Source organism: Rhyacophila brunnea, unplaced genomic scaffold (assembly GCF_057557595.1).
Source record: "Rhyacophila brunnea isolate RB1 unplaced genomic scaffold, BYU_Rbru_1.0 scaffold_14, whole genome shotgun sequence".
NCBI classification, from domain to species: domain Eukaryota; kingdom Metazoa; phylum Arthropoda; class Insecta; order Trichoptera; family Rhyacophilidae; genus Rhyacophila; species Rhyacophila brunnea.
In genome coordinates this window covers 28332426-28349320 of record NW_028232796.1, presented here as the reverse complement: position 1 = coordinate 28349320, position 16895 = coordinate 28332426, and the positions used below count along the sequence as shown (strand labels likewise).

At 33.2% G+C, this 16895-nt stretch overlaps 1 protein-coding gene across 1 annotated transcript; it reads left to right on the top strand.

Moving 5' to 3' along the window:
- Positions 1 to 176: 176 nt before the first annotated feature.
- On the top strand, positions 177 to 12706 carry LOC147075831 (aarF domain-containing kinase 1-like). The gene is made up of 5 exons (XM_085941799.1): positions 177 to 855; positions 3799 to 4209; positions 5227 to 5400; positions 6056 to 6256; positions 9487 to 12706. The coding sequence occupies exons 1-5, from the start codon at positions 433 to 435 to the stop codon at positions 9805 to 9807; spliced, it is 1530 nt and encodes a 509-aa protein (XP_085797925.1). The 5' UTR covers positions 177 to 432; the 3' UTR covers positions 9808 to 12706.
- The last annotated feature ends 4189 nt before the right edge of the window (positions 12707 to 16895 follow it).

Sequence of the window (16895 nt, the reverse complement as noted above, 5' to 3'; positions counted from 1 at the left end):
AAATACAAATACAGTATTAAAATACATTTTCTATGGATTCGTAAATAAAGTTAATATTGAAGTATTCCTAACTATTCAATAAAAATCTGGACAGCTGTATACAGCATAAACTATTTTTTTAAGCCGTAAAAAGATTACATCGAAAAAAACGACAAAAACTAGTGTCAAAAAGTGACACTGCCTTCTGACGTTTTAACTTGTCAAAATATTCGAAAGTTTCACCATAGTTGTGTCATATTTACATAATCAAGAGAAAACAATGTTATTCTAAAAGAAACGCCGTCATTCAACTTTCTAATAGTATTCTTTATTAATCAACGTGTCTAAAATCGCAGCGAAGAAATTCGGAATATTGTGAAAAGGTATTAAATAAGTGAGAATTGGTGGTCGAAGCATTTGTCAACTTTCTTTCATGTTTTATGCAAGAAAAAAATGTTTAGAACTTATTTTAAGCGAGGAATTTTAACGGTTGCTGCAGTTGGTGGGTTTGCCAGTCTACACAGCAATGATTATGAGATTAACTCAATTGCGATTGTAAGAATTGGACGTACAGCTTTGACAGCTTTCAGCATCGGTAGGACCTATAAAACAGAGCTTTTAAATAAAGGTCTCGATAAGTCTTCCGATGAATATAAAGCTCTGAAGAGTCAAGTTCACAAAATAGCAGCCGAAAAACTCTTGGACTTGTGTAAAACTAATAAAGGAGTGTATATAAAGGTAGGCCAGCACATTGGCGCCTTGGACTATCTTTTGCCTGTTGAGTATGTTCATACAATGAGGATATTGCACAAAGATGCGCCTTCGAATACTGTTCGAATGCTGTACAAAGTTATCAAACAGGATTTGAAGAAAGAGGTTTGTTTCATCCACATAATATAAGTATTATCGAAGCACCAAAATATTCATAATTGTTGTCAGTACTGCAGTAAAAATATCGTACACCATATCATCAAAAAATCTTGAAAAACAGCCTGTAATTCACATTTTTAAATGTAGAAATCACAATGAACATGTTAACCACACCAGTGTATGCAATATGATGCAATAAACAATACCTAATTAAAAAGAAATCTTTGTCAACCAAATTGATGACAGAACCAAATGAGACAATGACGGTCACCGGAACTTATCCATTTCCATCTTCTAATCATTGAGATCTAAAACATGACACAATCCACTGCAACCCAGAAACAAATGAAAAATGTTTTCATTTGTTTCTGGGTTTTTTCAATAGGTAATAGCCCGTTTACACATGCATGAATTTACTGCCGGCAACATATTGTATTATCGCGGCGATTATCATAAAATCTAAGTGTAAACACGTATTATAGAGCAAGTTACAAGACTGCATGTGTAGATCAAAAAAGTTCAACAGCTTCTGAATTTTCTCCCAATAGTTGCAACTTGCACAATATCTGTGTATGCGCAGTAAATCGATAGTAGCGAGCCTGACTGAAAAAGTACGTACAAAGTACACCACGTATTTTGACATTTATCAATTTTCACAACCTGTCAAATAGCACCACACAACGACAACAGACACGTTCAATCACACCTGAAAAATGAGATCAGCGAAACAGTTAGCACTTTTGTGTGTAAACAGTTATTGTCACGATATTTTAATTTACACGTTTATGTTGCCAGTAAATCCATGCATGTGTACAAGCGCTATTATAACCCGTTTACACGCGCATGGATTTACTGCTGACAGTACGTATTGTTGTGGCCATAACAAGAAAATACACGTGTAAACATGTATTATCGTGCAAGTTGTAAAATTGCATGCATGCATGGATCAAAAATGTTCAGAAGCTTCTGAGTTTTCACGCTACAGTTGGAATTTGTGCGATATCTGCACCTGCACAGTAGAACGATAGTGGCGAACCTGCTGGAAAAAATACAAACTACACCGCGCAAAGCATTTTGAGGTTTACAATTTATCACAAATAGCACCATAAAATGACAACAACGTGTCTTGCTTACGCTTGAAAAATGAGATTGGCTATACAGTCAGCATACAGTTATTATCGCGATAGTTGAATTTACACACTATTGGTGCTAGTACATCATTGTACAGGCATTTTATGTTAGGTCACTGGCACAAGATTGTTTATGGAAAAGCAACCTACTGCCACTGGCCATTGTTGTACTTGCTTCTGTCAGCGTGTTTAATTTTCATTGAAAACAATTGTATAATAATATTTTTTAAATGTCATACTCAGTATAAATAATTGGTCTAGCATTATTATGCCATGTCTACTTTGATTCATGCATTAAAAAATGAGAATTACGGGCCATTTATCTAGTATTTTTTTGACTTTATGGAGTACTGTATTTTTACCCAATATACTGTAGATCTTAGCCGTCTGTAAGAAACATCATCATTTCCATTGGTTTGCTGTAAGCACCCTTTACAGCTTTAGTTTCTGGATGCTGTCTTTTCTACATAGTCTATTCATCTTTAGGTCAAGTTAAAGTCATGAAAATCTTTTGAAGAAGAGCCTTCTACAGGCGGCCCTAGACTTTCGTACATAATTAATTGGCTCCTGAAAATGTGTACGAATGTTGAATGTACGAAAGTAGAGCAATGTAGAAAAAAACATCAAAAAGTGTACTTCAAAATATTTATTTATCAATGGGTATAATAAAGTTAACGAGGCATATTAGCAATCGAGTGTTTTCTTTATAAACTAATCAAGAGATAGTTGAATACCACACTTTTTTTTCTTTTCTTGATAAAGAGTTCTATAACATACTGTTTCTTTATCGATTGCAACCGTATGGAAGTGCATAGTTTTTGCATTATCAACAAAAATCTAAACTTTGAGAAACATACGAAGTAGTGAATTGTACGAAAGTCGAAGGCCGCCTGTATATGTGAGATGCCCGGGGTTCCAGCGGCTAGCTCAGGTGTCCATCGAACCCCGGATTCACAAAAAAAAGATAAAAAAAGGATTTAACACTAAGTCTTTCTCGTGCGGTCTTAGCGTTATATATTTTAATATTTGGTTGGACAACGTTACTTTATAGTCCATTACATATTTTGTTTTTACAATTAGTTACGCAGGTCCATACACGGTTTACAAAGGACGCTTACTAACTTTCTTTTTCTTTTTCAAATTCCCCGTACCCACGCCGTCCAGCAAAAAGGACTCTCGTGATTGGCCAAATTTTATCGCGTGATGCTTTTGATTTGACGAATCACGAAGACCACCCTGGCGCAGGCGCGTGGAAATTTTAACGTTGCCGGCAAGCGCGGCAAAATTTATTATATATGAATACTTATATTTAGTCTTAAAATTATCTCTCTCATCCATCATCATTTAAACTTTTAAATCAAATTAAATCTATCTTAATTACACCTCCGCCCAGTATGTGATTTTCACACACCGGACGAAGGCCTTTACTTATGAATAAAAAATACTTACGTGGTTGAGCAAGGAATCAGATTAGATGTTTTATGAAGCCGTTTCTAGAGGTCAGGGTTACGTTTCGACTTATAGCTACTAAATGATTATTTTACACCGGGAGAAGCCCGCCTGTAACAGGGGTGTATCATATGGCTAAATGTCTTCCATTCTTAAAAAATTGCAAGATTTATAAGAATTTGGGATTAGTTTCATATATTATTTATCTTGATGTCCTATCATTCCTATTCAATAAAAAATGCTATTTATATTATTGTATCATAACCAATCGTCAGAAGAAACTTGTTATGGGGATAAATTGTGGAAATAGTTGATAAAATAAAAAAATAAAATAACTAACATAATTAATGTTTCAATTAATTCTTTATAGGCTTCAGAAATCTTCGATGATTTTGAACCGACTCCTCTCGGCACGGCATCTTTGGCCCAAGTCCACAAAGCAAAGTTGAAAGATGGCACCCCCGTCGCTGTAAAAGTGCAGCACTATTTTGTCAGAGGAAACGTCAACGTCGATCTCAAGATCATGGAGGGAACCGTCAAAATAATGTCGTGGGTTTTCCCTGACTTTCAAATGCAGTGGTTGGTTGACGAAACAAAGAAGAACATATACCGCGAGTTAGATTTTGAACAGGAAGGTCACAATGCTGAAAAACTAGCTCTGATGTTCAAGGACTATACTTGGTTAAAGGTCCCCAAGATATTCTGGGAGCATACCTCTAAAAGGATCCTGGTCATGGAATACGTGGACGGTGGACAAGTTAATGATTATGAATATATTAAGGTAATAAATAGAACTAAGCCGGCTCTCACATCTAAACTCGCCTCGTCTGCCGCACAGCCATAAATCAAACCTTCTAGGAACGTCAATCTGATGTTGCATATGAAGACCGGGCACATCTACCTAGCGACAATCGGACGTAACCTCTCAAAATGTATAGATATTTGGATGCGGCGACCGGCGAGCCGGTATAGGAATGACCAATTCGTAGGTGTTCGTATGCGTTATGGCGGCTTCGACTCGCAGCCCGAGACGCATGTGATTTGTTGATAGCAGCACTAGATATTCATTTTCAAACTAAAAAGTCGCATTCAACCAATCTGCGGAGCTCCATTTGGCAACGTGTGTTTTGTGAATAATGTCACATTGACGTATTCGACACGTTACAGACGAGACAAGTTTTGATGTGCGAGCCAGCTTAGCCAGTATTAAATTATTCCAGCTTTACTTAAACAAGTACATTATTCTAAGGAATCTTTCATAAACAACGTCATATGATTTTCTGTATTTTTAATACCCGTTGTCACTCTGTCACAATTATTTTTTCACAGATTTTGTTAAAATGTATTTAGAGCATGTTTACATGCCCAGTGCGATGTACAATTTATTATTGAATTACTGACTGAACTCTGAGACTCTAATCTCAATTTCCATAGGATTTTTTATTTTAAAACAGTCTCTCAATAAAAATAGTCTTGTTTGTCAAAAGAAACATGTAAAAACTATTCCCCAAATCCCATGATTCTAGCTATTCAATATCTTATTATAATTATGTATCTGGCTGGCCTTTGGAAAGAAATAGTACCTACATAATCTGATAATGTTTTATGGATACCCTTTGACCCTTATAATGAATCAAAATTTTTACAATATTATATATTATTAACAATCTACATAATATAATATGATTTATGAAGTTCCAATTTAATGAATTCAATGTGTAATTGCTTATAAAATATAAAATAAATATTTGCAATGATTCTGTTTAATTTATGTCTTGTGTTTTTATTTATATTCTAGGCCAATAAGATTAATCCTTACGACCTTTCCAGAAAGTTAGGCGATTTGTATTCTCATATGATATTTGTGAATGGGTTCGTCCACAGCGATCCTCACCCAGGAAATATATTGGTAAAAAAAAATCCTGGTGACAAAGATGTTAGCGTCTTTTTGTTGGATCATGGGTTATATGCGGTAAGTTGATTATAATATATTTTCTACCTTATTGAACACTGATATGCATCAATTATACACATCACCCACAAGACCTATTCCAATATAACTCTCAACTCCAAAATTGTGATAAAAATGTTGTATTGTATTCTATGCGTTTCGTATAAAATGTTAAAAATAAAACTTTTAGCAGCGTTTCTGCTAAATAAGTTAATTAGATAACTCTTCGAGCCATTATATATTGTGATGTTTTAGCGATAGCATACTATGCAAGCTCGACATCCCACGACCTTGTCCAAAGTACACGAATTCGAATGAGTGGCAAACCACTTGTACCAACTCAAAGATTCACCTTTTAGATAACCATTTTCCACACAGAATACATCTATAACATATTAGTGTTATCTTGAATTTCGGAAATATAATCAGACAGTGTTATTGGGTGTTATGGAGTTACGTGGCTGGAATAGGTCTGCAAGGCTGTAATAGCTTTGATTTAGAGTACTATCGGAGTCAGTGAGAAGTTGGTCACTATCTGCTGTGCCATATTTTTTTTAATCTGTTTGAATTATCACTAAGTAAACTTAAACTTTTTTTTAAAAGATAATCATTTTGCAATTTTATCAGATATAAATTCATTATGTAATCTTTATGATTATTATTTATTTGTTTGTAGGAACTGACTGATGAATTCCGATACAATTATTCCCAATTCTGGTTGAGTATTATCAACAGAGACCGGAAAACGATGAGGGTTTATGCGACTAAACTCGGCATCAAAGGCGATCTCTATGGGCTGTTTGCTTGCATGGTGACAGGAAGGCCATGGAATACCATCATCAAAGGAATCGACCGTACAAAACCCGGACAAGAAGAAGTAGGAAATATTATCATTTTCTTTGTTTTGATAACACCTTATTTTTAAGTAGATATAATATGTGTAATAAACACCGAAAAGAAGTTTTCTAAGCATTTTCTATAGGAAAAATACACTGTTACTCTAGAATTTCTAACCGCCCCGATTAAGCTGGGATTGTCCTGGAATGGAAGCTCCTATCTGGAAAGGATAAAATATCCAACTATCCAAAATAAAGGACATGGGGACATGTGGGTTGAATTTTAACCACGTAATTGCACAATAATTCTAAGTTAATACCTATCTACATCAGTGGCGGCCGGTGATTTTTTGGATTGTAATTTTTGAGGGTGCGCTGGAAACTTACCTTACTGAAAAATTAAATCAATTCGGCGTTATTTTTGATTTGACAAAACGTTATTGACATTTGGGAAATTACCTGTATATTTTATATTTTTAATAATACTTAAATCTTTATTGGATTAGTTTTAAGAAACGATTGCATCTCTTATAGTAGATAAATACCTCTTACTTTTAACGTAAGCCATCTTATTCTATATAAGTACATTATCTTTAGCAATTTGTACACTGTATGAATAATGATTATTATGAAACTGCACTTTGTGAAATAGTATTAAGATTTATTAGGTTATCACTAGAATTCATGAATTAATAATTGTCTATACCTATTATAAATAACCGACATCATTTCGCGTTTAGTCAACACACAGGATAATGAAATATTAATTTTACAGAAATGCGGTAGGTACGAAAATTATTTTTATCATCACTGATTTAATTTGCAGTACACATAAATCAAAATAATCTTAACGATATTGTATTATATTTCTTACCCATTTTAAATTTAGAAAATAATAAATTCTATTGTATTTAGTTTAACAGGCATTTTACATACGAGATTGCTAAACATGATACTAAACATAATTTGAGCGTGAACAGTAAGTCGCAGCGCAGCGTCTATAATAACAAACCATAATTCAAATCTGTAATTGCTCTCTACTCAGAACAATATGATGTCATTTTACCCTGGCGTAAACGATTAGCACGGTTTAAGTTGTTTTATAATGGCTTTCGTTAATACTAAGCTTTGGGTTCATTTTAAGTAAACAAAATATATTGCTGGGGCGCAAACGATTTCAGTGAGGATGACGTATACGGTGCATAGTGCCTGTATTATCGCCGATTGGCAATATTGGCACATCGGTTTATGGTTTGCATTACAATAAGTGAGCGATAATATTAAAAACCTATGAAGAAAAAATATGATTTACGATGTTGAACGATGTTTCACAGCAATGCAAGCAGTGAAGTGTACTTGCATGATGTTAGACCAGCCGCCGCTGATCTACATACAACCTAGGCCAGCGATGGCGAACCTTTTTATGTAGGCGTGCCAAAATTTCCCAAATAATATTTTTCAACAATGCGTATCGTGCAAAGCAAATTTTTAAGGCGAAATTTTTTTTTTAAGTTTTATAAAAAAATTCTATTAAAATTACAATTGAGTTATTGATATTCTATCTTTCACCGTATTTCTAGCCGAAGGCATATTTTTCATTCATTGAATATTTTTTTCCTTGTTTTAAAATTACTCAAAGTGATCGTGGAAGCATTTAAACCACTCTTCTTTCATATTATATTGTCCATCACGGAGCAGTTTTCCATTTTTAGAGATTTGAGGTAAAATAATAACAAGCAGTTATTATATTGGTATGACTGGCGATAATTGATTTCATAAAGTTTGTTGATTGTATATTTTTCAATCTTAAAGACACCTATGCAATCGTATGATTACATTAAACATAATGATTTGCCTGCAATTTTTTATACAATGCGATTTGTCATTATTTATGCATGAATTTCATCGTTTCCGTTTGTGCATCGATTGGTACCTAAACATATAATGAAAACATATGAAGAAAATACGCATGGCTATGTCGTTATTATTTTTTTTTATATTATATTATATACGTACAAGTATTTATAAAACTTTTTCATAAAAAAACTATTTTTTTAAATATACTTAATATAAAATAGTAATATTTCTTTTCTCTACAAAATGAAACATTCGCGTGCCATGCAAAATCATCTTCACTGGTGGCACGCGTGCCTTAGGTTTGCCATTCCTGGCCTAGGCAGTGCCATTAAATCTTGGATTGTTTGATACCAAACCTCCGAGGAAATATGATAAATACTCCCAACATTTCAATTCATTTGAATATATTATTAACATCAACCGATAATGATATCATTATTATTTATTTTGAATCAGTTAGATTTACTAGGTCTTGGATCCGAGTCCAAATATTGGGTCTGGAGAATTCACATGTTGTTTTTTGGATGTGTATTTGAACCCAGAGCATGGACCTACTACATTGAGCAAGTGGCTAACATCCATTTCTCGTAAAAAACAAAAATCTGTTACGAAACCTATTCGTGAGGCGGCCCATATTCCACATCGGATTGTAGAGCCGCTAATTAAAAAAAGTAATATTATTATTTAAATATAGAATCATGGTATGGTTAGATTAGGCTATTCTTTACATGAGTGTCGAATGTTGGAGGTAGGCTGTTAAGATCCGACATAAATAGTGCATATTAAACTTGGTCAGTCATTTGTGTTTATTTTTATTGAACTAAGACTACAATTTACAGATGGTGTTGGTTAGTTTTTAAAAATCAATTAAACCTTGCCTAAACTAAACTATAATAGTTTTGGTATATTATGGGCGATTCGACAAAATAGTACACACTTTTTCATTCATGCTTGTAGATGTATATGCTTATGATGAATTAAGAGTACATATTATCATGTTGTTGGTTAGTTTCTTAAAATTCGTTAAGCCCTGCAATTACCAAACCATAGCAGATAAAATATATTATTCTATCTATAAAATATCCAAAATTATGTATGATTTAATGGCATAGTTTTAGATATTATTTTATAGATTTTACGATAATTTTTTGACTATTATCTATTATGGTTTGGTTTTCGCAGTGTTTTTAATTGAATTTTAAAAAACTAACCAACACAATCTGTAAATTGCAGGGTTAGTTCAATGAAAACAAATACATATGACTGACAAAGTTTATTGTGCACTATTTATGTTGGATCTTAACAGCCTACCTCCACCCTTCGCCCCTGCTTTACAGCTGCTTCAGCTACAGATTGCTGATAATTAGACTTTATATGTTACAAAAATCTAATATTTTCTCTTGTATCCTTTCAGAAAAACCAATTCCAATCGCAACTGCCCGATGTGATGAGTGATATCGCATCTTGTCTAGAGGACATGGATCGTCAGACGCTTTTAGTTCTCAAGACAAACGATCTGATTCGAAGCATCGAGTTCGCTCTTGGTACGCAGGAACAAATGTGTGGTTTCACCGTAATGGCAAAATGTTGCTTGATTTCTGTCAACAATGACCAATACAAAAAAGCAAACAACGTCTTCCAAAAAACCGCTGCCATCTTTGAAAGATTCTATACAATGTTGTCGTATTACATTTATCAAATGTTAACTGAAATACGGTTTAAATTTTTCCTTTAACAATTTTTAAGATAACATTTAAATCAATTCTGTTACTCTTGTGATATGATCAAATTGTGCTGTAGCTTTGTTTCTCAACCGGTGGTCTGCAGAAATTTTCTGGTGGTTCGTGAATTTTTGCCATCCAATGCTAATAATTCCAATAAAATCTTCAAAACCCGTGTTTGTGTATTGAGTTTTTGTTCTTAAAATAGATTAACAGGTTTACATAACGAAATTTATCACGATCAGACATTTCACTTGCAATATAGTTGTTTCAAACCGCTGAAACCATTTAACAATTTCAAGCAATCCAGAATTTTTATTATTAAACATCTATTTAGCGATTGACTTCTTATTATTTTAATTACCCATAGAATTTTTATATAATATTTTTTTGTGTATGTTTTATTCTATAATATTTAAAAAAAAAATAAACAAAATTACTTTTTTTTTTATCTTGAATTTTAAAATTTTACAAAAATCTTTTTCTTTTACGAGCCATAATATATTTTATTTCTGCGTTAGCGGACCGCAAAACTTTTCTCCTATTTTCAGTAGTTCGCAAGTGTAAAATGGTTGAGAAACACTGCTGTAGATAACTAAAGGGACTAATATGAACTTGATGATAATTCCACAATGTTTTTAGTGTTGTAAGTAGTTGAATTGTTAGCCATAGACAAATTAATTTAATCTCTCTCTCAGGGTTAATCTTGAATATATATTTGTACATTTAGTAATCTATGGAATCGACTCATTCAGTGACTCTAAAATTGAAGGCACCCCCGAACAACGAAAAGGGCACATTTCAATAAATTTAGGAATGAAGAAAAATGTTTAATCAAATATTTTTTATTTATTGATTATATTATTAATATAGAAAACATAGACTTATATACTTCTAGACTTCACAGAATCTTCCTTTTTCTGCCTTTATTTAATTGATTTATATCACTAGATGCCAAGCTCACACCACTAACATCCGCCATCTTTGTTCTGTTTTCAAAACCTTACAGCATCATCTAGGAGAGAAGGATAAACCTTTTCAATACATTAAAACGTTCACAGGGATCCAGTTATTATTGTTTCTTACTTAACTCAATATGCAAAATATGTGCCGCTTATCGTTGTGTTGAAAGGCTTGCAGTTTTTGACTAAAGCGGGCGTTATGAATCTACATTGCAAAATTACTTAATGTTAATTTAATCATTAGTGTTAGTAACTGGTTTTTCAGCTTTATTTTTACCATTATATTTAGAAAGTTTTCTTTAGGATGTTTAAAACACTTTTTTAATCTTTACAATCTAATCTTAAAATATATTTTTTCAAGCACGCTAGCTGTATGTATTATTATTAATATCACAGGTTACTATAATAAACCATTGTCCAATATTTTAAAAGTAATATTATTTTAATTTAAAAGATATTCTGTATAGATTCTTGACAGAGTATATTATTGTTATTTTAATACAAATATATTTGAAGTTTTGGTGTTTTAAATCTATTTTAAAGGTTCAAATATATTATGATCACATTATATGAATAGTAATATTTTATAAGCTATTTTTGTTTTAAATTAAAGCAATGCATTCATATCAGTGGCAAAGGGTGACTAGTCACCATGAATCAGTGCTCTCATAAATATTCCAGTGGCAAAGGGTGGAGGTAGACTGTTAAGATCTGACATAAATAGTGCATACTATACTTTGTCAGTCAAACGCATTTGTTTTCATTAAACTAAAACTACAATGTGTAGACAGTGTTTGTTAGTTTTTAAAATTCAATTAAACCATTAGGGAGGGTGTTTGAGGGGAAATGTTTGATGAGGTGGAGGGGAGGTTATAGTAGCAATTAAAAATGGATTAACATTATCCACTATCAAATTTGAATGAAAGTAATCTTGAATTTACTTTAGTTAAAAATGAATTTAAACTTTTCTTTATTACACATGGCTATTGTATATTTTCATCCTGGTAGCTCAGCGATCACGCATTTTATTTTCACACAATTGAAAATTAGATTTTGGTCCAAACTTGTCATTTTTGGTTTTTTAATGAATTAATTTGTGTTCTACTGGTATAATTGAATCTGATTATACCAGTTTTATTAATTATTTATGTAATCTTCTGTAAAAAATATTTCTGATCGTACACTGACTAGACTTGGTGCTGTCTAATGTTAGTCAGCGAGTGCGTCGAGCTTCTCATTCCTGAAAATGCCTACTTGTACATATCTATTTTTTTAAGCATTCGTCACACAGAAATAGTGTGTCAATTTCCCCATTGAAACGGTATAATCCACAATGGAATTTTTCTACTCTTTGATGTTGTACAATTCTCTAAATACTACTGATTGGACCTTTTTATATTATGAAAAAACTGAAGTAAACGCAACATCCGATATTTTTTGCTATTAATTTCTATACTATAGTCTTAACTTCTGTTTCCTTCATTCATCTACCAGAGTACATATTATATCCTAAGTGGTTTACGTCAGAAATTCAAATGCGATGTGGAAAATAAATAGGCGTTATGCAGATTACGGCGTCTTTTCATCTCTATGGCTCACAAATCTCTTCTCCTTTGTCCTGGAACGCTAGTTGAATACACCAAGAATCTGGAGGTTCTTTTCTATTCCATCCAGCCTCCAGATTCATGGTCCCCCTATGCGTCGTCATCCCTCTGACTTTGTTGACGTTAATTTAATGTAACTTTGTCTGAATATTTCATATATTATTTTATCTAAATGAATACTAGTCAGAATGATATTAAGAATCAACATTCATTACCTCCGTTAGTCTGAGTAATTATCATAGTTATTACTGTTTGTTTTAAATTGTTTCATCAGAAGCATTGCCTTAAGGCTTAAATAATGATTGTGGGATTGGTACTTATAATATGATGTAATAATGTATGTTATTTATTAATATCAAATTGTTATTTTTATATGTAAATTGTTGCTGAAATAAATATTTTAATATTTACTAAAAATCATCTTTTCTTTTCTCACCTTTGTCTGTATTTACCATATTTTGTTAATGGTAAACATTGGAGTGCTGTTACAATTTGGTGCATTAATTCTGTACATTAGAGGATAAACCGTAAGTCCATAAAAGTCCAGTTTTTACCGTTTCTGAGTTAAATATGCAGAAAATTTTCTTTTATTTCATTACACAAATGAACGAAACACTGAAGTCCATAAGTAGAAAATTAACCGATATAGCTAATTAAAAAATCACTGAAGTCCAATTCACTTTAGTGCATAAACAACGGGTGTCCTTTTTACGATGTTTATGCTGTATTAAAAAAAAAGAAATAATTCCATAAACACGGAAGTCCAACAAACGTTAGGTAGGTACGTATTATCATAATTTTCGTTTTTCTTTGTAAAAATCCACACGCGCAGTCAGATTTCGACAAAATGTGGACAGTAGACGGGGGCTGACGAGCCGGGGTGCGTGGTCGAGGTCTCAAATTTCAGCTTTAACCCGGGGACAGTTTTACGGTTTTTGCGGAAAAAAAGTCACCGCGTACAAGGTCTTGAAACGCGGAAGTTAATGCTGCAACCCCCATTTTTTATTGAAAATGTCGCTAGAATGTGTACATTTAAAAAATATTGGCGTTTATTTCAGCTTGATCGGAGGTCAAATGGCAAAGTTAGATTAGAAAAACTAATCACCGCCAGGTTGGCGCGGGCAACGTGTTACGCTTAGATCGGAATGCTTCACTCATGGACAATAATTGTATGTAGTGGCATCAGAGCCGGAGTGCGTGGTCGGAGTCCCGAATTTCAGTTTTAACCCGTTGCACCCCAGGGACGCATCAGAGCCGGAGTGCGTGGTCGGGGTCTCGAATTTCAGTTTTAACCCGTTGCACCCCGGGGAAAGATTTATAATGATAAATAGAATTTGTACTACTTTTTTAGATATTTAAATGCAATAAATGTACAAAAAAATTAAAATCTAAAATATTATGTTTTTTTACTTTTTTAAATTCAATCCCTTGCACTCTACGTAACTCCCGGGCAGCGCCGGGTGATACAGCTAGTTATACATAAACAAGTATTACAAAAATGTTTGATTTATTCTTCAAAGAATATAACCACATGAATGAACCCAAAATTATGGCTCTATCGCCATATACCTATTCAAAATGGATTTTCAATTAAATAAAATAAAAATTTAATTCGGGTTTGATTTGCCAAGCAATGATACCTGTGACGCCTGCGATAGCCCTAAGATGAGTCTTAAAGATGTCAATATTTCTTTTGAAGAAAAAGAAATTCAAAGACACCTTTTGGAAGACCACATACAGGAAGCAGCTGCAATTAAATAAGATTAATAAAACTCTTGCAACAGAAAAAATTACCAGTATGAAAGTAATAATGGTTGACTTGGAGAAGTGTTTACCTACTCCATATAGTTTCTATCTGAGAAAATTGTGGACTCTGAATTTTACAATTTACGATGATGCAAGTGGTGAGTGAGACACAACACTGATGTGGATGAAATAAAAAGTGGAAGGGGTGACAATAAGATCGGCTGCTGCTTGATGAAATGGGCATCTAGCAATATTTTAGCAAATATTGAAGAGCTGACGATTTGGTATGATAATTAATTGCCCTGGCCAAAATAGGAATATCATGATTGTTTTTTCATTTACCTGGTTTCTGAAAACCATTCCTACGCTTAAAATCATAAATCACAAATTCCTATTACGAGGCCATACACACATGGAGATAGACACTGACCACTCTATAACAGAACGTCAAAAAAGATGCTGAACGGTATGCAGATTGTTACTCCATGGGATTGGGTTCAGTTTGTAGGGACATGTAAAAGAAACAAGCCTTTTAAAGTTATTAACATGGAATTAAATGATATAAACAATTATTGCTCTTTGTATGCATCATCTTCAGCTCTTGTGGCTCGAAAAAAGAATATTGATGGCACACCTTTTTTTTCTTTTTTATTTATATCTTAAGATGGCGATGGATCTACGTTATAAGGTGAAGTTGTCCGATGAAGATTTCCAAACTGTGGACCTCTGACCTCGCTCGCCGTAAAACGCTGCAAACTTTTTCAAAGCTGACAAATTTTCCCCAATGGCCGACCGGTCCAACTGAAGGTCGAACTGACTTAAGAAGCTCTTCCCTTTCAACCGACATAATTTGGGGACACTCCCAGAGGATGTGATCGGCATCCTGCAATTCGGCACATAAGCAAGTCGGAGATTCTATTAGGCCAAGAGCTTCGAGGCAAAACCACCGTGTCCGGTTAAGATCTGCAAACTATGAAACAATGGATATCTCCAGAATTTCAACAATTTTATGATAGAATTCCACATAATTCCTCATCAGCTGATGTCCCGGAGAATGACCAGGAATAATTCTCATTGCGTTGATTTTTTTCTAGAGCAATAATAAATTTCAAATAATCTTGTACTTATGTAAATTAAAAAATATATAATTCCTTTTCATATTTAGACTTACTGAAATATTTTGTGTATTTATAATAAAATAATTATTAATAATATGATGCACAGGAAATAAAAATAATTTATACCTACCTATATGGACTTCCGTGTATTATCTATTGGTGAAGTATTGCTTAGTGGTACTTCTACATTATGTGTTAGAACATAAAACACGGAAGTCCATTAATTTATTAATTCTAAATAATTTGGTATTTCTATCTATAGGTACTATGGTCAAAAATAAATTTAATTATGATTAATACCGTTTACAGGCCCTAATTACTATAGTTCTTTAAAAAGTTATACAGTTTCAAACATTTAACCTACACTAAAATCACTCTCCTGAACAAAAGTCCAAACGTGACTTCCGTGGTTCATCCTCTAACGCAGTGGTTCCCAAAGTTGACTAGGCTCCGACCCATCTAACAAAAATCTCCAATCTTGGGAACCACCTCTTAACTGTCTTAGAGAAAAGAGGGCATACATATTGGCAATGCTCAGATTCCGTAGTGGCGAGTCGTGGAACAACTTAATCCTGTCTTATTTGTTCTAATTGAAATAAAAAAAATATTTTTTATAAGCGTTATAGGTAAATTGTTTTACAGTGGCACCATGGGTACGGCAAATGCGGCTTGGAGTTGTAGTGGTATTGTTTGCTAGCATTGAAACAGGCATTGCCGCAAGCAATTCAATACATGCGCGAATCGCCTATGGTGCCACTGTAGAATGATTTACCTATACCAATATGAATGAAAGACTGTTGAAATAAGAAACACAACTTAAATTTTAAAAAAATATTACTTAAATACCTTGATACCGCCTAAACCATGGCATCCTCAGAGGATCCAAGGCCATGAGGCCTGAATCATCATTGGGCTGATTCATGCAAACATGAACAGATCGACTGCGAGGCAAATTTCTAGCCCGTAAGCAAATAGTAATTATTAATATCATTTTTTTAATATTATTACCTACATTAGCCTTCATCCAATTTTGACCAATAGGTATTAAATTCGTACACTTACCTACATAAATATTGAAAGCAAAGTTCCCAGCCATACAATGTAGAGGTATTTCGTTCTACAGGGACACTGTTGTACACTAAAAATGATTTGCAGTTGTGTTGGTGTTCTTTGGTAGTGTTGACACAGGGTGTGCATGAAGAATTACGGTAAATAAGCATATTTTTATGACTTATTGTTTTAATAAAATATGGAATAAAAATGCGTACATTATAACGTAGGTACCTGTATATTATTTACTTATACTGATAGTTACAATTCGATGAAAACATCTTGTATTATTATTTATTTAGTTGGGATTGGGAATATACAATGTTTTGGAATTTATGAATTAGCCTCAACGATATCATTATCGTTATTTAACAGATTAGTTATAAATTTATAGAGAACTAAACAATTAAAGACAATTATAATACCGTAAATACATAATTTTGTTGGCAATGTCATTTAATTATACATATAATCATTAGGACTTCTGAGAACAATTACAAATGGCATTTTCAACTATAAGTACAATGCTGTCAAAGTAAAATAAATAATAGGAAGAACATAATTTCATACATTGGACACTAAAGACGCGCCCAGCTATATAGATAGCCAGATAACAGTCACT